This window comes from Alosa pseudoharengus, unplaced genomic scaffold, assembly GCF_046254945.1.
Source record: "Alosa pseudoharengus isolate Yale_2024_CS ecotype anadromous, Long Island Sound unplaced genomic scaffold, YU_APseudo_1.1 YU_APseudo_1.1_scf_7, whole genome shotgun sequence".
NCBI lineage: Eukaryota > Metazoa > Chordata > Actinopteri > Clupeiformes > Clupeidae > Alosa > Alosa pseudoharengus.
In genome coordinates this window covers 6,057,121-6,081,120 of record NW_027468859.1, presented here as the reverse complement: position 1 = coordinate 6,081,120, position 24,000 = coordinate 6,057,121, and the positions used below count along the sequence as shown (strand labels likewise).

Genomic DNA, 24,000 nt, shown 5'->3' with positions numbered 1-24,000 from the left:
CTTCAAGCTCATCTGTTCATGATGCATCTGCACCCTTATTAATAAGTTGACACCTCTCTTTAAATCAATGTGCTCACAGCAGGTGTCCACAATCTGCTGTCTTAAAGGGTCAGTCCTTCACCTACTAATGCTTTTGCTGGGGGATGTCCGTGTGTCTGTCTGCCAGCAGGATTTTTTACATGACTCGGTGGAAGGGACTTGGGCATGGACTAAATAAGCTGGTCCCAATTTGAATCATGCGTTAAGTCATTTTTTGACTTTGGGCATGTTCATGATAATCCACCCAAACGTTAGATATGTTTGTTGGGTATGTACAGTATGTATGTATGTTTTGGTATGTTTGTCCTGAACATACCAGTCGTCATTGCATTTGGACTTGTTCAGTGAGGCACTAATGGCTGCCAATGTCTGAAAGGGGTAATCTCTGGCAGCTCAAAGCAGGTTGAGGCTATCAAGCGCAGTTTGTTTGAATGGGCACTTAGCCTGCGGTCCAAGCCTCTGCGGAGGCAAACCCAATCTGTGCTGCCAGGAAGATGCATGGGCCTCTTAATGATCGATCCGCGTCCGGGCGGAATGGATGATCCGCGTCCAGCCCCGAGAAACTCTGTTACCGCCGCACTGATTTATGAAACGCTCCGCGCCGCATCGAGTCCATCGCTCCCAGCTGAATTGATTTTAATCCACTCGATTAAATCAACTAATAACAAATCATTCCCACAAAGCAAACACGTGTAGATGGAATATCAGCCAGGGGATTCGGGCCTCAGGCACCTGATCCCACTGGCATTAAGAGTAGTGTAACCACACTGAGCAAGGGCATACACACACAAACACACATTAACATACACACACCCATTACTACATACAAATATACATACACACGCACATAGTAGACACACACACACTACTACATACAAATATACATATGCACAAAGCACACACACACACACACAAACACACACACACACACACACACACACATACACACACACACACACAGATATGCAGAGGGAATTCTGTGTACTGTATGTGTGCCTACTCCCTACCGTTGTAAAATGTTACAGTTCACTTCAATTAGCAGATGTGTTTGTCAAAACATTATTAAAAATAGAGTACAGTTACATAACTAGGCAGTAACAATTATTATATTCATAAAATTCTATAAAATGTTTCATCAAAAATGAGTTCAGGCATTGAGAATAAATTGAAACTGGATTAATGGTACCACCTTCTTCATTCTTTGGAAACACAGGGGTCATAATGTGTTCCTTAATGGAGTATATTTTCAACCTCAAAGCTCTAGAATCCATCAGCGGTGTGTCACAGAAGGCCAAGGAGAGAGAAAAAACGGAAATCCTTTTAACCAAAAAACCCACTTGACTGTGTTCAACGTCTCGAACACATCTCAAAGATACTCATCAGTGGCACTTTGAGATGAGAGCAACAGGGATCTTCAAAGGAGACAATGAACAGTTAAGAGTTCGGTGCAGGGGGATGAATCACCATTCCTCTGAAGACCTGAAGGTGTCGGAAGTCCATCTCAAGGACAAAACCACCTTCAACGCCAGAGACTTAGCCTGTCTCGTGTGCGGAAACCGAAAATGTATTAAATTACACAAAAACTGGATGGTTGAAAATGGAATGGGTGGTTTTTTCTCTCTTTCTGCTTCACAAATGCCCACCAAATATAAAGGGTTGGTGTGCTGGTGTGTAGTGGTATTTGCCTGAAGGAGGCGTGACAGGATCGTTGGTGCTGTTGCTGACTTCATAGAAGAGATATTTGAAAGATTGCAGGGAAGAAAGAGAATAGGGTGGAGGATCCAACGACCTTTTGTCCTTCATGCTGTGTGAAGTTTGTTTTTTAGTTAACATTCAAAAATGAACTAGAAAAATAGCAACAGAATGTGAAGGACCAACCATTTTGACATACTGTCAAGAACACCTACGGTCTTTGTTGTCCAGATATCCACTGGCTCCTAAAACCAGGGCCAGCTCTCTAGACATAGCACTTTGTACCATGCTGTGTAAAATACAATGAAAGTCACTGGAAAAAAACTGTGTGGCTGCCAATCCTACACAATTCTACTGTATATGACTCCTCTAAAACAGGGAGGACTGTTCAACCAACCAACATCAAGGTGCCCATGAAGAACAAAACAGAATGTGTTTATGCACCTGACAAAAGTCATTTGCCAGATGGGTTTATCCAAGGCATCATGCAGGTGCGGACGAGGGAAAAAAACAGTCAAAAGCAAAGTGGTAGGGTCATTTCATAGAACACACATGGCTCGTTGCGAAGGGAGGAGAATAATGTTAATCGAGCCTGAGTTAGAAGAAAAGCAAAGTCTGATATTTTTTGTACAAAGTATAAAGATAAAACCTTAGCTGTACTTTACTTGTGTTTTTCCTTACAATAAACAAGGCATACATGAATGGGCACCATGGGCTCACTCAAGTCTCCCAGGATGCCTTTGGGTCTTAGCTACGGAAAACAAATATGACTTGCCCAGGAGGGGGTTAGGCAGGCAGTGCAAGCAGAGCTTGACAAACTGCAAATGCTTTTACAACACAGAGGCCTCAATGTACAAAGACAGCACAAATAGCGAGTTTTTCTGTCCGCAGAAAGTGAATGTTGTGCCTCGCCATATTGCATGGAATTTTCTAAGCTTTCACACGGTTACTTAAACAGCGTCGCCATTGCACGTCTTCACCCTCTAACGCAGTTCGCAGTGCCCATAGCTAAACTCAAAAAAGCTCAAAAATGTAGTTTGATAATAAGATGTCAACAAGCAGCGACATATAGCAGTAGTTCTACTCCACTTCAAATACTCTAAACTATGTACTGCACATACTGTAGGTTATGACAGACTTAATACCAGGGGCGTCACTAGACCTTATTCACTGGGGCACGTGCCTTAGTAAAAGTCTCCAGTGCCCCTGTAAAATTCTAGTGCGGCTCTAGCTGGAAACGGTATTCATGAGCGCATCTCCGTGCCTGCTTTAATCATGGCTCGAGCCTGTCACTTACCAGCCAATAAAGAACAAGGAATAAAGAAAGGGGCCTTAATAGCCAATCAGGAAATAGCACCTCTGTAGCTGGGTAAGATTGAACGCAACAACCAATGAAAATCGTTCACATGATTCTTCCGAGTGTTTCGTTGTACTGCAGTGCACACACATACACTGTGGAATCCACTGGAGCTAGTTACATCACTTTGAGCAGAGTAAGTCGTCCCCTGTTACAACAAATTCACAACTTGTTTGACAGAAAAAATGACAAGTTGATCGCTGTTAGAGAGTGTTGCCCACATAACTAGCATCTGTTTTTTAATGCTTAGCGTCATTGTAGCCTAAATTTAGCAACAGTTTACCAGCTTGTGCTCTCTACCTCTCTCACACACACACACACCATGCTACAGTAGGCTGCATGCACACATGCGGACAATTAATAATGATTTATACGTATACTGTAGAGAGAGTCCTGTAAAAGTAGCCTATACTGTTTGTGAAGCTGTCCTACTGTAAAACTAAACATAGCCTTCTGATAAACTATTCAGAGATGGACATCAGAAAATTCTTCCTGAACAGAGGCAGAGGGAGAGGAACAGTGAGGAGAGATGAGGAGGATGAGGGAGGTATGACAATTTTGCCCACATTAACGGTAACATTAACATTTATGCTGGTAATAGCCAGTGCTGTGATTTGATTAATGTTTTAATGCCAAACTTAAATAAGTTTACTGCATTTGCAAATGTAGCCTAAGAATCAGAATAGCCACTGTGTAGATTATTATAGGCTACATTTGCAAATTATCACCAAAAGTCAGTATGAAGGCTTTAGTAGGCTATTTAAGCTACAAAGAACTGCAGTATTGCCAGGATGTCTATAGGACCCTTGCCTGGGAGGGAAGTATATCTCAATTTTGACTAAAAATAAGCTTCCCTTGTGTTAGTAGGAAAGCCTATTAAATTCATGCAGTGAGTATAGGCCTAATTATATGTGTTTGGATGTTGCTGGAAAGTGGCTGCTACAACAATTGAGGGAGAGAGTGCTGGAGGAGGAGAAAAAGGTCGAAGAGAGGGAGAAGAGAGGGGAGAAAGAGCACAGGCTGGGCAGTCCAGTACCAGGCAGGGGGAGGAGGAGGAGGAGAGAGACAGGCAAGAAACGGATGAGAACATGATGGGGGCTAGACGTAAAACTATTCAGAGTATGGAGGAGGATGTCGGGGGAGCCTAGGGGAGATATGTGATGGTCCAAATCAGGCTAGCCATTTATTTCATATTGCGCGCACAGTTAATTTTTTTGTTTTTTAATGTATTGGGAGTTGGGGGCCTGTGCCCCAGCAAAGCTCTAGGTCTAGAATCGCCCCTGCTTAATACCCTAGATTAGGAGACTGGGAAGTTGATGACGTGAAAGTGAAAGTGCAAGTGCAAAATTAGAAAGGCACTTGCACTCCTCTTTAGTTGTTGGACAATTCTCCCCTTTTCCTACCTTCCTTGCCCTCGACCGTCCCATAAATGCATACTGTATGCACGAGTAGAAAAAGTGCAGTTTGCCATTCTGCACTCCAGTGCCATGCAAAAAAGTGGAAGACGCCATCATCCATGTGCGGTTTGCTTTGTACATACTGTAAGATGACATGTTTTAAGGTGCAAATAGCATCAGAAGCATGCGGTAATTTGGCAGTAATTTTTTGTACATCAGGCCCAGAGAGTCAGACAGAGAATGACCTTGTTGTCGTGTGTGTGTGTGTGTGTGTGTGTGTGTGTGTGTGTGTTTGCGAGAAAATACCTTGGCAAATCACAGTGTTACAGTTTTATCAATGTCCAACCAATTTGTTCTTTCAGTCTAGCAGTCATGTATAGTTAATGACTTGACCGGCCAGAGTGGCCCATATCCACTGATAGCATCTGTCCTACTCTAAGGCAGCCAAGCAGGATTACATCAGTGCAAACCTGTTTTTCTTAAGAACCCACACATAGTGTGCTATCTTTCTGTCAATTTTGAATATTGATAATACTGTCTTTATACTGTAAGTAAGCGCTTTCAGATATAACCTCCGGAGTATATGAGGAGGTTTGTCAAACGGAGGTCCTACCCTTCGGATGATTCAGATATGATGCTAACCTGCGGACCTAATACTGACCTTATACGGACGTATGTGTGAACGACATACACGCACATTACAGAATCTCCGTGTGGTTGTCGAGTTAGGGGTGGGGGCTTGTAGAGTTCACAAGATGCGAGATATGACGCAGAATATATGCGGCCGCTGCCTGTCACAGCTGCTTTTTGTTAGTGTAGCCTATGCATTATGTAGGCTAAAGAAGAGAAATCTATTGTGCATAGGCTAATACTTGAAGTAGGCTAGTCACGTAAGTGCGCACTTGAAATTGACCTAGCCTACCCTTGTATGTGTGCTTCAAATAAACACATTTATCTGTTTTCAACGTTATGTACCAGAATTAGCTATAGAACCCCAAATCTGGTTTGCGTTGGAGAGAGAGAGCATGCACAAACTTTATGGTAGGCTACCAGCCAATTCAGTAGGCTAACTCAAGACTTCAAGATCATACAACGTTTTTAAGCAACAAACAAAATACTAACATTAATAACAGTGAAGTTGTTCGTTTTTTCATGGTTTATTTTTTTCCAAAAGCATCCTCTCCCTATGTGTCGCATTTACGTAAGAAGCTTGGAACAAAGTTGGGTTTTCTTCGTTTTCATTTTCTCTAGGCATATGCTCAGCAAATATCCGCGAGCTCAGCAGGTCATGAAGGCTATCAATGAACAGAAAACCGTGTTGGCTAACAATTTATTAAATACTCCTGTTATTGTCGTCAACGACGTCGCTGTAGCTACTGCCTTTTCAGCGCCTTCTGCTTATGATGATTCAGTCTTTTGAATTCGTTTGTCCTTGCCATGCAGTTGTAGGCTAACGTGTCTCGTGTTCCCTTCAGGTGTTCTATCAAAATGTTGTATGCCCTCATGGACAGTAGCTCCGTGATGTCTGCATCTTTCCAGGTCGAAGATTTTCTGGACAGCACTATGCCACTCCATCATAACACTGGCATTTAAGTCAGATCTAACCACATGGACGCACGAAAGAAACGTCACCAACATGCCCTCTCACTAGGTGTGAATTTTAACCGCATGTTCTACTCCTCGTTCAGACACAGCAGATTTACATAATGTCCGGAGGAAATACTAGGGGGGGAGTAGTATAAACACCGTAAATTCGGACTTCCATATGACCGGTTATGTCGTTCAGATATACGGCCCCACCGTTTAACATATGTCTGAAAGCGCTTTGTATGTCTGAAAGCGCTTAGTGTTTGCGTGTGTGCGTGTGTGTATCTGTGTGTGTGTGTGTGTGTATGTTTATGTGTGTGTGTGTGTGTGTGTGTGTATGTGTGTGTGTGTGTGTGCGTGTGTGTGTGCGTGTATGCGTGTGTGTATCTGTGTGTGTGTGTGTGTGTATGTTTGTGTGTGTGTGTGTGTGTGTGCGTGTGTGTGTGTGTGCACGTGCACTCACTAACACTACTGGATACTGCTGAAAGTATTGGACTTCAGATTGTATTTTTAACCCTGCCTGTCATAGCATGAGTGTTGACGTGGCGATGTGAGATGTGAGATGTGTTTAACACATTAGCCTGCTCTGCCAGAGAGCTGCTGAAGCACCCCTCTGATTTGTCCAGGAAACAGGAAGATGTGTGTGTGTGTATGCGCGCGCGTGAGTGAGTGTGTCTGTGTGTGCGTGAGTGAGTGTGTGTGCTGTAGTGAAGGAAGAGAGCAGTCACCCAGTGTTTGTGTGTGTGTGTGTGTGTGAGTGTGTGCAAATTAAAGTGTGTTAGTAAATTAAAGTGAGTTTACTTATTACTTGTGTGTGCGAAAGAAAAAGTGTCACAGAGATTAAAGGAGAATTCCGGTGTGATATTGACCTAAAGTGTATTGAAACATGATACCGAGTGTGAACGTATGTCTCATAGCCCATCTCGGCTTGTCCCCTGCACTCCAAAATCTGGCGCTAGTTAGCCGATGCTACCAACAGCTTTTTCAATTGTGGTGCTTCGGCATCGGGCTAGCCATGCAAATAAATGATGTTTTCTAAACAAAGTTCGGGAGGAGCCTTCGGGTTGATTGACAGCAATTAACTCACCCACTGCCGCCGCAGGGTAGGCCTATTTAAGCCGACCTCCTTTTCCATACGTCACACGCTCAGACGTTCGAGAAATCAACCAGTGTGCGTATCGTTGCTAAAGACAAGACATGGAACTGGAAATCCACGCCTCTTCCAGCGATCTGGAGGACAACTTCGTCCCACCAACACCCGACACCCAGGGCCCTCCGCCGGGCGAAAATAATCCCTCTCGTTCCCCTCGCCGCCAGCGTAGGGAACCCAGGACACAGGGTCGCAGAAGGTGCTCTTCTCCTGCCCCCGTGCGGGGCAGTACTTCCCGCTCAGCAGCCTCAACTCGCGGCAGCACCAGGTCCCAGCGCCAGCAAGGCGACGACCCTACCCACTGGACAGTGGCTCGCATCCGCAGCACTCTCCATTCCCGCGGCATCGCGTTCCGTAGGTCGGACAGGAAGTTCCATCTCCTCCGCCTTCTAACACAGTCGGATAGCCCGGTCTTTTCGCCCTCTCGCTCCCTTACCTTGTTTTCCTCCCCGGACCCGGAAGCAGGCTGCTCTTTCTGGCATCCCGGCGCGGTTCCTTCCGCCGGCCATTCAGCCGGACGAAGCACACACCAACAGCCACCTCGCGAACCGGGCACGCCGACAGAACCTTCCGGCACCACACGCTTCAGAGCGGATCATTCCGCTGCTTCAGCCACAGCCACGTCAGCGGCTCAGGCCCATTCCCGCTGACTTTCTTCCCGCCGCATCTCCACCGCATTTCCGGGTCCAACCCCACTTCTCCAGACGGCCCCGGTAGCGACAGCGTCGCTACTCCCCCCACCCCTTCTTTCCCTCCCCCATCCACCTCCCCCAGCCAGGACTCGGTCCAGGGCTGCCCCACCTCCAGTCGCTCCGACGGCTGCTCCCTCCCTCCCCCTTTTTCCCCCTCCCCTTTCCATTCCGGGAGCCACGTCTGCACTGCACGCTTCAAATCACCAGGCGTCAGCTAGAAGATTCCCCTCGCTAGCTCCCCTCATCTCTAACGAGTTAGCGAGCACCTGGTCTCAGCCGGCACCGATAGTGACAGCGTCGCTATTCCCCCCTAACCCTCTCTCCTTCCCCGTCCCACCTCCCGCGACCCTGTCCCAGGTTGCTCCCCTTCCGGTCGCGTCAGCGACCGCTCCCTCCCTCCCCCCTTTTCTCCCTTCCCATTTCTTCCCCGGCTCCGCGCTAGACCAGCCCGCAGCAGCGGGTCATCATCATCAGCATTCAGCGAGTGCTTCGGACCACGACGTCCCGTTCCGGCTGCAAAATTATTCCTTAGCCACAGCACAGGCCCTGCCACCGCCTCCTCACGCTGCAGCATTCGAACCACCACCCGTCACAGTGTCCACCAGGAACCTCATCTTGTCAGGTGCAGACGTAGACCTTTCTACAATTCTTCCCTCCATTCCCATTCCCTCTCATAACCGGGATCTAGTTTGCGGCGAACTGGTGTTTTCTTTAAAACATTCTGGCCCAGCATCAAAAACCCTGTCATTTCCCGAGTTCACCGTAGCCTTCACTAATTACACGGAAGTCATCTGTTTCGCTTTCCCCAGCCGACGCAAAGAGCTGAACGACTACCTGGCCATCATCGCTGGCCTAGCCGTATCCTACGGGGGAGCCCATTTCTACACCTATCACCGACTGTTTTCAGCTAAATGCGCTGCCAGAGTCGGCATCTGGAATCAAAACCCCTACTGGGGCGCGCTCGATATGGAGCTACATAACCGCGTCTTTCTAGGACTCAAGCCAGCTTGTCCCCTATGCAATAGCCCCAGCCACGGCGCGGCCGAGTGTCCACTCGTCAACCCCGACCATCAACTCCCCAGCACCAGCTCCACAGCCCCCAAATCCTCATCCTATGTTCCCCGCATCCCCGATGCTACGGCAAGAGAAGCCAGGGAAGAGGACGAGCGTTTCTGGAAAGGTCGCGAAATCTGCCGAAAATTTAACTTCGCCCAGTGTCGCCAATCCTCCTGCCGTTACCTCCACGTCTGCAGCTACTGCGCAGGCGCCCATGCCAAGACAGTCTGTTCCGCACTGAAGAACATAAATAAAAAGTTTAAAAAGTACCTCTCTACTCCAATCATTGTTCCGGCTCTCCATTCAGAACTTCAGGCCAATCCTAATAGGGGATTTTGCGACTATTTGACTTCGGGGTTGACGCACGGGTTCCATCCAGGTGTTTTAGCAAGACCTACAGAGTCTTTCGTCTGTAAAAACCTACAATCTGCCGTTAAAGATCCGGAGGTAGTCACCTCACTCCTAAACAAAGAGGTTGAATCTGGCTTTATGATCGGTCCGTTCACCAAGCCTCCATTCCCAGTCTACAGGATCAACCCCATAGGCGTAGCTACGCGCAAATACTCAGGAAAAAAGAGACTTATCATCGATCTCTCAGCTCCGCACAATAGTACCACTCCCAGCATTAACAGTCTGATTCCACTAGAAGAGTTCTCGCTGCACTACCACTCCGTCGACAACGCTATCGCGCTGATCAAAAAGGCAGGCAGACGTTGCTGGCTAGCTAAAGCGGACATCACCTCAGCCTTCAAAGTCATGCCCATTGATCTAGAATTCTGGCACCTCTTCGGAGTCAAATGGCATAGGAGATACTATTTTGCAGTTCGCCTCACCTTCGGCTGCCGCAGCAGTCCCAAAATTTTCGATACGCTATCAGAAGCCCTGTGCTGGATCCTCCTAAATAACTACAATCTCCCATTCATCGTTCACCTTCTGGACGACTTTCTCGTAGTTATCCCCCATTCCTACCCACCGGCCCTAGGCATTTCTACGCTAGTTGACGTATTCAACAAACTGGGAGTCCCACTCTCAGAAGAGAAGACGTGCGGTCCCTTATCCAGACTCGAATTCCTCGGCATCATTTTAGATACCGAGGAATTCTCTTCATCTCTCCCTAAAGAGAAAAAAGACAGAATCTCTTTACTGCTGAACGAGTTTATAACCTCACCATCCCACACCAAACAAGAAGTTCTCTCGCTTCTAGGCCACCTCAATTTCGCCATGCGAATCATTCCCCAGGGCCGCCCTTTCATCTCGCATCTCCTAAACAGCGCTTCAGCAACCCCATCTCTCGAAGACGTAGTATCCCTAGATGCCCAGTGCCTGGCCGATCTCAAACTCTGGAGGATGTTTTTAGAGGAATGGAATGGTCTGTGCATGTTCTACGACGACTGCCAATCATCTCCAGAAGACCTCCAGCTGTACACAGACGCAGCCCCCTCAATAGGCTTCGGAGGCTTTTTCAAAGGGCGCTGGTTTGCATCCCCTTGGCCACTAGAGTTCAGAGAGCTAATAACGGAAAACGAATCGTCAGCCGTGTTCGAACTCTACCCCGTAGTCATTGCAGCCCTACTCTGGGGGAAGGAGTGGACCTCCAAGAGCGTGCTAATCCACAGCGACAACGAAGCCGTAGTGCACGTTATAAATAACTCGCGCTCAAAATCGCCTGCGCTTTCCCCTCTCATTAGGCGTCTAATCTGGATAGCAGCCAGCTACCAGTTCATTATAAGAGCCGCACACGTCCCCGGTTGCCACAACGAAATTGCTGACTCTCTCTCTCGTCTTAATTTCCAGAGATTCAGAAGCTTGGCTCCAGAGGCGGACCCACACCCTACTCCACTCCCCAGCTTTTCGGAGACCATCTTCCTATAAACCACCCCCTCAGCTATCTTCAGCCCATCACGGCCGACCTAGCCCTCCAAGCCCTCGCACCCAGGACCTTGCAGTCCTATTGGACTGCCTGGTCGTGCTTCAAACAGTTCCATGCAAAGCACTCACTACCATTTCCCAGTTTCGATGCAGTCACCATATCTTCATTTATCACCTACGCCCACACTGCACTCGGGATCAAAGTCTCTTCCATTAGAGTCTACCTAGCTGGCATTCATTTCGTCTACAAACTCCTCCACGGCTCCGAATGCCCTTCCTTCTCCGACACCAGGATAGGCTTGTTAATCAAAGGTATCCGTAGGCAACAGCCAGTCGCCCAAGACTCCCGCCTTCCCATTACCCCAAGCATTCTCGCCACCTGCCTCGCTACCCTTCGCAAAGGGTTCATATCAACACATTCCGATTTCACCATCTCAGTTATGTTTATACTGGCCTTCTTTGGGCTGCTGAGATGTAGCGAGTTTACATGCCCCTCGTCTCTCTTCATTTCCGATGTCCACCCGTGCATCGCAGACCTAGAGCAGCTAGACCAAGACACTATTCGGTTTACCATCAAACAGAGTAAAACCGATCAGTTCCGAAAAGGACACTCCATATTCATATTTAACTCCGCCTCAGATCTTCAGCCTTTCCAATACCTATCTCACTACATCTCATATCGGTCAGCTCAAGCTCCGTCTACTAGCCCGCTCTTCGTGTCAGACGAATCATCCTGACACGAAGACAATCATCCCTGATGATAAGGGATCAGATTCCAAAAATGATTCAGTGGAAATGCATGGATTCCAGTTGCTGCTACTGGAAGAAACTGGAATCCATGCATTTCCACTGAATTATTTTAGGAATCTGATCCCTTATCATACCTGTTCATTCTTACTCGTCGCTCGACTTATCGTGACTAAATTCAAGATGGCTGCAAACGCTAAACTTCGTGAAGATACTGTCTGTATAAATCGTCTTGTAAGTAAACTACCAGTACTTTTTCAAAGTTCTCAATGTCTCGTTTTAAATGTCAGGGCCCTGGGAAGTCTACCAATAAAGTGTGGAGATACATTGAGCCTCGTAAATGGTGTAAAACAGTGATTTATTTGCATGGCTAGCCCGATGCCGAAGCACCACAATTGAAAAAGCTGTTGGTAGCATCGGCTAACTAGCGCCAGATTTTGGAGTGCAGGGGACAAGCCGAGATGGGCTATGAGACATACGTTCACACTCGGTATCATGTTTCAATACACTTTAGGTCAATATCACACCGGAATTCTCCTTTAATGTATGTTGCTCTTATTATGACCGCCGCGCAGCGAAGCGGCGGTCATATAGGTTTAGTCAGATTTATTTTCTTTTTTTTCTTTTTTTTTTTTCTTTTTCGCATGCCCAAATTTCCGTCAATGATTCCCGGGACACTGAAAGACCGGGGTACACAAAACTTGGTGGGCATGTAACCCCACATGGATAGCATGGAACCATCGTTTTTCGTTTTGATCTGTAGCCCCCCCGCTGGACTGGACCCCCCGAAAGGAGGGTAGGGCAGACACAGTTTTCTGTGAATATCTCGAGAACCGTAGGGTTTAGGAGGACCATTTTTTTTGGTATGTTGATCTCAAGGAGCCATGTCAACCCATTCCATAACCACTCATTTCATGTATAGCGCCACCTAGTTAAACACAAAAAATGAGGTTTTGTAATTGAATTGTGACCTAACATAGTCAAAACTGCACGAAATTGGAAGTGTAGGATCATTATGACACCCTCTGTATGCACGCCAAGTTTTGTGGAATTCCGTTCATGGGGGGCCACACAATAAATTAATTTATGTTACTATACACCATCTGGCCTGTAGGTGGCCGGAGACAGTTTTCTGTGAATATCTCGAGAACCGTAGGGCCTAAGAGGTCCACCTTTTTTATGTATGTTGGTCTTAAGGGGGCACGTCAACCCATCCTATTACCACTTATTTCATGTATAGCGCCACCTAGTTAAAAATTAAAAAGCAAAAAATTAGGTGTTTTTACCACAATATCTCTGGCTGACAAGGTCAAAACTGCACGAAATTAAAAGTGTAGGATCATTATGACACCCTCCGAATGCATGCCAGGTTTTGTGTACTTTCGTTCATGGGGGGCCTTACAATAAAATAATTTATTTGTACATTTAGTGACGTACACCAACAAGGATTCCCGGGACACTGAAAGACCGGGGTACACAAAACTTAGTGGGCATGTACCCCCACATGGATAGCATGGAACCGTCATTTTTCGTTTTGATCTGTAGCCCCCCCGCTGGACTGGACCCCCCGAAAGGAGGGTAGGGCAGACACAGTTCTCTGTGAATATCTTGAGAACTGTAGGGCCTAGGATGACCTTTTTTTTCTGTATGTTTGCCTCCAGGGGTCATGTTAACCCATTTCATGTGCACACATGTGCACAAACAGATACACACACACACACACATACATTCACAGTAATCATACGTATGACACATACACAGTAGACATATGTACGCTTGCATGCACAGGCACATACGCAGGGTGGTCCTTATTTTTCAACTTTTAAAAGTTCATGCTCTCACCCCACAAATATGTTTGAATAAATAAAAAAAACAATTGGGCAAATTTTTATCAATATTAATCAATATTTAGAGGTTGCTCAAGACCTTTGAAGTTTAACACATATTGTGCAATGTGCATATATTTGGGATTTTTCGCGTATTATGTGATACATTGTGCTAGCATGTATAATTGTTTAATAATATAAGCTTATGACAGCAGTGGACTTATTTGACCATGCAGTCAATGACAATGTGTATTGATTATTGGTGACCACATGTGGTGGTTTTACCTACATCACCTAATGAATCTTAAAATGGGAATTCCATATTGTCCATGCAAATTTACAATGATGATTTGCTGATCTCATCTGCTGATTCCGGTATTTCCCAATAATATGGTGTTGTGAGCAATTTTCATAGCAACTCCTGTTTTAGTTGTGATATGTCTTTCAAAGCAAGAACACTTCAATGTGAATGAAGCACAGTAGACAATATACACTGAGACAATGGCTGAAGCAACACGAAGCAAGTCCGCTATATGATTACTCGGATCAGAAGAGACTGAAATAACTGGAACAAAGTTACCCTCCAAGAAGCAGGTTTCATGTGTGTTGTAATATCAATTTCAATTTAATTTCACTTATAGAGCGGCAAAACATTACTCATGTGTCATGACGCTTTACAGAGTGTTAAACATTTAAAGAGAGCCCATGAGTAACAGGGGCGAGAAAAACTCCCTAGAATTGAAGATACATATAGGAAGAAACCTCGAGCAGATCCACGACTCAAGGGCCAGATCCAAGGGTATCACATAAAACATTGAAAAAAAACTTCATGAAAGTGCAACAGCGGTGATAAAAGAAGTCTTGGTATTCTAGGACAAGGCTAGGATTCCCGTTCGTCCCCAACATCATGCCATAAAACAACTGGAAACACTTCAGGACAAATGGCAGAAGCCAAGAAAAATGCCAAGAGAACTTCCAAGACTCAGCAGTCCAATGTAGAGGCCTTTGTAGACCAGTTAGGAGACCTGTTTGATATTGCAGGATTCAGGATGCACTCATTCATCTCAAGAATCCATAAGATAGAGACTTTCCTCTGGCCCAGAGTGAAAATGGACGTCTCAGGTGTACAACTGTACAATATGATGATACTATACTATAGTAGAGTTCAACATTCTGTCATTACGTCATACAAGCATGACAAGTGATTTTGGTTTGTTTGTTTGTTTGTTTCTTTCTTTCTTTCTATGATTTGGATGTTGTATGTTGTTTACCACACTACCACAGTGCCTGTGTTATTAAACATAATATTGCATTTTTTTTTTTTGTGTTCTTAAATGGTACAATTTCTGCAAACATTAGCGATTCCGGAAATATTCAAAGGCCTTGAGCAACCTCTAGATATTGTGGGAACAATTCAAAATTTTGCACAGTGTGTTTTTATTGATATCCTAACACATTTAGGGGGTGAGAGTTAAACATTTCCAAAATTTTTTTTTTTTACCCCATATAAGGACCACACACACACACACACACACACACTCACACACACACACACCCACACACATAACATAACACAAACAATCAAGAATTTCTCAGAATTATGAACAGGCAAGATGGAGGTGGGGTTGTATAAAATGAATTTTACATGTAAAATCTATGAACTAATCATGTTTTGGTACTTGTTGTCTAGCAGATACCAGTGAGAATTGAGTGTGGATAATGCAATTTAGTGAGACAGTTAGAATCATATAGGCCTTTCAGCGTGATTTCTTTTTGTGGAAAAAATGTGCTGGACTGGGCGGCAGTCATATTTTGTACCGCTCTGCGTTACATCTAGTTGTTGTTGTTGCTGTAGAGCGTCCAATAGCCTCTAGCCTAAAACTCAGCTCATGGTTTATTCAGACACAAATTTCAGTAGAACAAAAATAATAATTATTTTAGTCAGTCAGAGTTTAGAAATGGCACAAGTTCAACAAACTTGATTTTTCTTGGAGATTGTGTTAATCGGCAATTCACTGAGACAAGAGCGTGACGCTGGGTGCACCAACATCAGCGGAGACGCCTCCCCTCTCCTGGGTGTCACCCTACATTACTGCAAGCCCATCAGATCACAAAACCAGCTTCTTGCTCCTGACAGTTCTGTCATGGTGCCAATCAACATTACATTCAGCATCAGGCCTATCATAGCAGAGATGAGACAAAATAAACCTACATAACAAAATAAAACAAAACAACTTAACAAAGAACAACTCAAAGAGTACCAAATTAGTACCAGAGAGTACCAAATTAAGAGACACGCAAATCCAATGTAAAGCAAGCCAAACAAAACAAAGAAAACAAAGCAACAAAAGAAAAGAGGTGCAAGGCAAGGCAAAGTAAGGCATGGCAAAGTAAGGCATAGCAAGGCAAAGAAAGACAAGGCAAAGCAATTTAAAGTAACGCAAGACATAGGTAAAGAATAATGCATTGTATAGAAGTGGAGAGTGGACTAACTCCTCACGTAATAAGAGACTAATATATTGACTAATTGTAAGAGAGTGAAGAGTGGTCTAGTGCTCACCGCTATAGGTAACGATGCGTACGGTGGAGTCTCCCTCTCCGAAGCGCGTGATGGGAGTGAGGCGCACCTCGTAGGCCTCCGGACGGATGAGCTCCGTCAGGTTGTAGGTGATGAGCTCGCCCTTCCTGATGGGGGCCTCCACTGGGATCTCCTGCTCCCACCAGCGCTGCTGCCCCGTCTACAGGTGGAGGAGAGAAGGGAGTGAGATAGCACATACACACACATACACACACTGTGTGTGTTTGTGCGTTTGTGTGTGTGTGTGACTAAGCCTCTGTAGTTGTCCTGCACACCTGTTTCTCCTGTTGTGAGTGTTTGTGAAGCATCAGCTGGCAGATGTGGCATTGTTGGAGCCCTACTGCACTGGCTAGAAATCTTTACCTATGTTTGTGTGTGTGTGTGTGTGTGTGTGTGTGTATGTGGTGTGTGTGTGTGGATTGGATGTGTGGAGAGTCTCTAAATGTTCACTGTTTTCAAATGTAAAGGTTTATTTTCACATGTACATATGTCTCAAGGTGCCTTTTAGAGTTCAATTTAAAAACATAATTTGTCAAAATAGTTTAGTTATGACACAGACACACACACACACACACACACACACACAAACAGGTACCCATCAGCACTGTTGCTCCGTTTGCAGCTGGAGGGGTTGCCATGTTAGCGATCACACACACACACAACCACACACGTGTTGTGTGTGTGTGTGTGTGTGTGTGTGATCGCTAACATGCAACGTGGCAACATGTGTGGCTAACATGGCAACGTGTGTGTGTGGTTGTGTGTGTGTGTGAGTGTGTGTGTTTGTGTGTTTGCAAGCCTCTGTAGTTGTCCTGCACACCTTTCTTACAGTTTCTCCTGCTGTGAGTGTGTGTGAAGCGTCAGCTGGCAGAGGTGACATTGTTGGGCTGCCCAACTGTGTGTGTGTGTGTGTGTGTGTGTGTGTGTGTGTGTGTGGATAGGATGTGTGGAGAGGGTCTGTAAATTTGACTGTGGGTGTAACAGCAGCATTTAGCAAGTTGAGCATTTTAACATTCATATCATGGTATATTCACACTGAATTAATATAGCATTTTTTGATCATTTTTAATAATCACAAAAATCAACTGACAATCTCTTGGTTAAAGGGATATTCCACCATTTGGGGAATTACACTCATTTTCCACCTCCCCTCAAGTTCATTTTTTTTTTTTACCTTTCTCCAGTTCATCCAGCCGTTCTCTGAGTCTGGCGATACCACTTTTAGCTCCAGCCTAGTATGGGTCATTGAAGCGGATTAGACCATTAGCATCTCGCCTGCTAGCATCTCGCTTAAAAATGACTAAGATTTTTGGTAATTTTCCCATTTAAAACTTGACTCTTCTCAAGTTAGGAAGTGTAATTAGAAAGTGTAAAAATGGAACGTGGCCATTTTTCTAGGCTGATTTGACATGGAACTACTCTCATTCCGGCGTAATAACCAAGGAACGTTGCGAACGTACCATGGGCGCAGCAGCACAATGATATCACGGAGGCCTTCCACCAACAAGTTTGAGCTGCAGCAGATAATTACGCCAGAATGAGAGTATATTTCCATGTCAAATCAGCCTAGAAAATCACCACGTTACATTTTCTGTTACTCTTATTACACTTTCTAACTTGAGAAGAGTCAAGTTTTAAATGTGAAAATTACCGGAAATCTTATATGCTAGCAGGCGAGATGCTTATGGTCTAATCCGATTAAATGATCTATGCTAGGCTGGAGCTAAAAGTGGTATCGCCAGACTCGGCTGGATGAACTGGAGAGAAGTAAAAAGCAATTGTTTAACTAGAGGGGAGGTGGAAAATGAGTGTAATTCCTCAAATGGTGGAATATCCCTTTAAGTCACAGCGCAATCCTCACCATAGCGTTTTTCAAAAATGTGCTTCAGAAATACCTTTGTGTGCACATCTGTGGCTTGAGTTGACTGCTCACACAAGCAGATGTCTTGACACACTCAGGTGTTTGAAGAGGTTCTCACCAAGTGAGGCTTTATTGGGGGCTTTAAGTCTCCATGGCAATGTGCCCCACTTATAAGAAGAAAATGTTCCACTGAAGCTTGGACTCAAGCACACTGGTCTGGTGCAAATCAATTAGATAGAGTACAATTGTCTCACTGTTTTCACATGTACATTATGTCTCAAGGTACCTTTTAAAGTTCAATAGTTTTAACTTATTGAACATGAAAAGTTCCACTTGAAAAGTAGCAAACCTTAAACATAGTTTACATTTTTAAAGTGTGCTTTTGTAGATAGTTGTAGGTCATCTTTAAATGCATTTCCATGGCTAATTAAATACTAGCCAGACACCCACAATTCTTAACAGAATTTGTCAAAATGTTGCATTTAATGATCTAGCTATCTTGTGCTACACACAGTGTTTTTGGTGTTTACAAGTACGTTGGATAAAAAATATGAAATGGCCTTCAAATTGCTTCTGAAGTGGCTCTTTCTTGATTGGTCTCTTTTTTTCTTGGGCTCACTGCTCTCTTTTGTCTTTGCACTCTCAAACCCTGATGGTGTTGTGACGCAAAATGTTGGTGTGTGTGTGTGTGTGTGTGTGTGTGTGTGTGTGTGTGTGTGTGTGTGTGTGTGTGTGTGTGTGTGTGTGTGTGTGTGTGTGTGCGTGCGTGTGTGTGTATGTGTGTACAACTCAGTCTTTCTGGCGTAACAGCAACAGCACATACCTGCAGATATGCACAGAATATTTCTCTGTGGCTACACATTTTATTATGTGTGTATAGAGCTGAATCTCATGTTTTATTTATGTTTTCCATTCACTATATTATGTAGACCTACACATATGTTGCATTATGTATGTCTACCTTTTTTTTCGATGTACTGTGGTTTTCTGCTAATGTCAGTTTCATTGCTATGCTATTGTAAGTTAACAAATACAGCCATGAAGTTAAGATGCTACATACTGTAGGAACAAATAATATCTTGCACAGGACTCTTAACCTTCACTGATGTAGACTTGATGGAGGGTTTTATAATACACTCCCATTGCCACTAATTGGCTTGAGATGGCTATTTCTAGTGGGTAGGTAGGGGGTCTAGAGCGGTCTAAGATGTTTGTTTCCCATTGGCTGGTTTCAATCAAGCACCTGTGTAGACAATCAGTGTACGTGGAATGAATTTGGTTACTGTGGTCATTGGTCAATATCACTTGCAGGTCAGGTGATTGGGCTCCTATAGCTCCGATGCCAAAAACGGCAACGCCATGATCAAAGATGCTGATTTAGTCTTTGCTGAGGTGAATTAGCTAGCATAGCAATTTCAAGTAATTTGTCCCTCTCCCCTGATCTAATACCTTTGATATATATTTCCAGGGTATGGAGTGTTAATTTTCAGGTCACAGTTAACTGTCTGAAGTTTCAATTAACCACTAAGCTTGTAATGAGTTAATTACCTCACTTTAAGTCTCAACACACATCTGCAGCTCTGATGCATAGAGTGCTCCCCCCCCCTCTCTCTCTCCCTCTCTCTCGGCTACCATTTCATCTGCTGTACATTTATCGATGCCTTTCCCGTATTTCTCCATAATTACAGTTCAGTTCAGATCTCTCCACACTGTTTCTTTGTATTGTTCTGCCATCCTGAGTGCAGTACTGTACATTTTGATCTGACTGCAAGAGTCAGTTTATGCACATTTTAAAACAACACAAAAACAGCATGGGAATTATTCTCACTCTCTCTTACACACACAGACACACACACACACACACACACTCACACACACACACACACACACACACACACACATGTGGTGAGTATTGATCACTCTCAGTGTAACCTTGGCGAGCAATCTGCTCCTGACTGACAGATCTATTGAGTGAGTAGGAGAAACATATATTGGACAGAGGTGGGGGAGACGGAGAGAGAAGAGACAGAGAGAGAAAAGAGAAATGAGAGAGAGACAGAGAGAGAAAAGAGAAATGAGAGAGAGAGAGAGAGAGAGAGAGAGAGAGACAGTGGTGGAAGAGGAAGAGGGGAAGAGGTAGGGAGCATGTGTTTGTGTGTATGTGTGTGTGTGTGTGTGTGTGTGTGTGTGTGTGTGTGTGTGTGTGTGTGTGTGTGTGTGTGTATGTGTGTGTACATGTGTGTTTGTGTGTGTAGAGCTGCTTGCTGCCTGGTTTGTAGCGTCTGATGGTGGAGTTGATTGGAGCTTTGTGGGGGCTTCAAATGAGCCTTTCAACTAAGCCTTCATTCTCCATTCAAAGGCGCCTGCCTCTCCAACGGTCTCGTCATAGCGCAGCACACCACGGCAGCGCACCAGAACACTGGATCATCCATTATTGAGGCGTGGGCCCACTAGGCCTTAGTGCTAACCGCTAACTCAAAGGCTGCGCTGAGACGCTGAAGATCATAATGATTTGATGGGGTTGGGAGTGCGGGTGGGTGGGTGGGTGGGTGAGGGGGTCGGTGTTGAAGCAGGCGCAGCCCGATATAAATAGCTCTCGCCAGGCCTGACCCGATGCTGAGCGGTGCAGCGCGGCACAATGTGGTGAAGCAGAGCACACTCTGCTCTACAGTACATGCTGAGAAGCCCTACTCTCCTTGCCTCTCCCCTTCCCACCACACCACACCACACCGCCGTGCGGCACAACACTATACCACAGCACATTGAAGCAAAATTGTTTTTGCATGTCAATTCATCAGTTTGTGTGTGTGTGCGTATGTGAAATTTCGGGAAAAGAAGCTAAATTATTGACAGTTTTTCAGATTTATGGAGTGATAAAATAAGATATCCAAAACTCCCTCTGTAAACACATTTCACTTTAATTTGTCCACAAAATAATACAAGAACCACACCAACTACCACACTGCCATCACGTTGAACCACAGCACTTCTCCTCACCTTACCATCACAACATCTCACCATCACAACACCTCACCATCACCATCACCTCACCATCACTACACCTCACCTCACCTCACCATCACAACACCTCACCATCACTACACCTCACCATCACCTCACCATCACTACACCTCACCATCACCTCACCTCACCATCACTACACTTCACCATCACCTCACCTCACCATCACTACACTTCACCATCACTACACCTCACCATCACTACACCTCACCATCACTACACCTCACCATCACATCACAACACCTCACCATTGCTACAGCTCACCATCACAACACCTCACCATCACTACACCTCACCATCACTACACCTCACCATCACATCACAACACCTCACCATCACATCACCTCACCATCACTACACCTCACCATCACATCACAACACCTCACCATTGCTACACCTCAGCATCACTACACCTCAGCATCACTACACCACTCTCCAGCCCCACAGCACTGCTCCCCAAACATCTTTCCTTTCAGCCTCCCTTCTCCCTCGGTCTGTCTCTCTCCTCCTTCATTTTATCCCCTGTCTATCTTTCTCTCTTCTCCTACACTCCCTCCCTCCCTCTCTCTCTCCTCCCACCCTCCTGTCTGCTGTCCAGACTGTGCACAGGGGGTTTCTTATTCAGAGAGAAGAGCCAGGTCAGGACTCACACTCTCTCTCTCTCTCCTTCTCTCTCTCTCTCTCTCTCTCTCTCTCTAGCCCAGACTGTGCACAGGGGGTTTCTTGGTCAGAGAGGTGGACAGGGTGAGCCGGGTCAGGACTCACATATTCAGCAGATGAGCCGTGGCACTGAATGAAGACCACATTACACGGATGAATGCCAACCACTGAGGACTTCTATTTGGCTCTTTTACCTCTCTCTCTCTCTTTCAGGACTAATCTCTGCATCTTTTCATACCTGTGTGTACAGCAGAGAGCAGAAAGGGACACTCTTCCTCCAAGTCTCTCCTCCTTTCCTCCATCTCTTTCCTCTCCCTCTTTCCTCTCCCTCTTTCCTCTCCTCCCTGTCTCTTATGTTGCTCTCTCTTGCCTTCGGTCCTCAATGGCTGAAGCTACTGGGATTAGATGTGGGCTATCAGGACCTGTAAGTCTCTATATCTCTCTTCCTACTTCCCTCTTTCTCTCTCGCTCTATCAATCTCTCTCTCACACACACTCTCCCTCTTTTTTGTCTCTCTTCTTTTCAATCCCCAACTGAACCTACAGAAAGGATCGGCAATCAGGGCCTGTGGTTCTCTCTCTCTCTCTCTCTCTCTCTCTCTCTCTCTACCACTCCATCTGTGTAGATATTCTGCTGGCTGCAGGGCCTTGCTGTGGCAGTGCTAAGCTTTCTAAGGTGTGCTGCAGCATGAGAGTAAGAGCAGGAAGAGAGCTGAGCATCTCACTGAAACACCTACACGACCAATCACAAAACAGAACTGCTAAACACGACCAATTACAAAGCAGAACTGTTAAACACACGCCATCAGAAGACACAGCTGCTGAACACGACCAATCACAAAACAGAAATGCTAAACACGACCAATTACAAAGCAGAACTGTTAAACACACGCCATCAGAAGACACAGCTGCTGACCATGACCAATCAGAAAACAGAACTGCTAAACACATACCATTAAAAGACACAGCTGCTGAACATGACCAATGACAAAACAGAACTACTGGACGCACGCCATCAGAGGACAGAACTGCTGAACACGACCAATCAGAACGCAGAACATAGCTAAACACGAGCCGTCAGAACACAAAGGTGCTAAAACATGAGCCGTCAAAAGACAACTCAAGTTCTAAATAATAACTATGATGAAGACAACCGGTAACTGCACCTCACATGGAGATACAGATGGATCTCCGCCAGGGACGTGTTTGTATTGTGCCCTGTGAGCAGTGCCGCTGTTGGCCATTTCGGTGCCCTAAGCAGAATTGCTTTGTGGTGGGAGCGGTGCCACTGCCTGTGAGGGATAAAAACGTATTTGAAAATGGTCCTTTGTATAACAAGCTGTATATAACCATGACTGTGGTCATTGTACGACCTCGGCTTCAGTGTTGCAGGAAGAATATTTTTTAATCGAGAGTTGTGTGTCTTGCAGCAGCAAACCCTTTGGGGTCTTTCAGATCTGTCCTTCGGCCATAGGAGCACTATTGTGAACCCATTGCTTTGTTCAAGAGAACAGATGCAGTGAGAATACCATGAACGCTGTGACCCAGACAGTATGTGGACATCATGTTCTGAGAATAATGGAGATATCTGCAGGCCTTGGACTTTGTCCTTGGCCTTAGAAACAACCAAGGAAGGGCACAACACAAATGAGACAGAGAGACTGAAAGTCTGTCAATGTCCACTGGAGTTGAGACCCGAGGAAGAACAGTCCAGCTCTACTCTCCGTGCTTGTACTGTACCTTTCACATTACAGAAACATTACTTTCTCCAGTAGCTACCGACATTGTTGCTGACCTGTCTTAACCTTTCGGTTTTGGAGTGGCAGATGATGTTTTTAAGGTTTAGAGCTCATGATAGTGCTAAAATTCTGTTAAAATACCGCTAAAATACTGTTAAAATACTGCTAAAATACTGTTATAGTAAAATACTGTTAAAAGCTAGAGGCTAGAACACAGAGCAGGAGGACTTTGGCATTCCACAAATGGGTGAATCCACTTTGTAATCTGAAAGAGCTCTGTGGTGAATTATTTCCAACTACCAACTATTAAAAGCTATTTTTGAAAGGTTTTTCATGCTCCAGCATGTTGAAAGTTCAGGAGCTCCAGGTCAGTATTTAACTCTCCTACATTGTGGTTTAAAAGCAGTTTGAGTAAGCCTGTCTGCTCTACTGCTGGATAGGTGCACAACTCTCTCTACAAGCACAAGCACACACAAATATACACACACACACAGACACCACACACACACAGACACCACACACACACAGACACCACACACACACAGACACCGACAGTGATCTGACGTGAGAGACAGGGAGGTGGCAGATCAAACCACGATAGACAGCTAGAGCTACCATTCAATGTCATGAGTTTATCATCTGCAGACTGTGTTTAAGTGAGGTGGTGTGTGTGTGTGTGCATGTGTGTGTGTGTGTGTGTGTGTGTGTGAATATAAGCAGGATAGGTAAC

At 45.2% G+C, this 24,000-nt stretch overlaps 1 protein-coding gene across 1 annotated transcript in view; it reads right to left on the bottom strand.

Moving 5' to 3' along the window:
• Positions 1-24,000, bottom strand: part of LOC143110007 (MAM domain-containing glycosylphosphatidylinositol anchor protein 2) — a 203,066-nt gene that overhangs the window by 13,392 nt on the left and 165,674 nt on the right. The window contains exon 11 of the mRNA XM_076272827.1: positions 15,973-16,150. Coding sequence (XP_076128942.1) covers positions 15,973-16,150 — 178 coding nt within the window. The remainder of the gene's footprint in view (positions 1-15,972; positions 16,151-24,000) is intronic.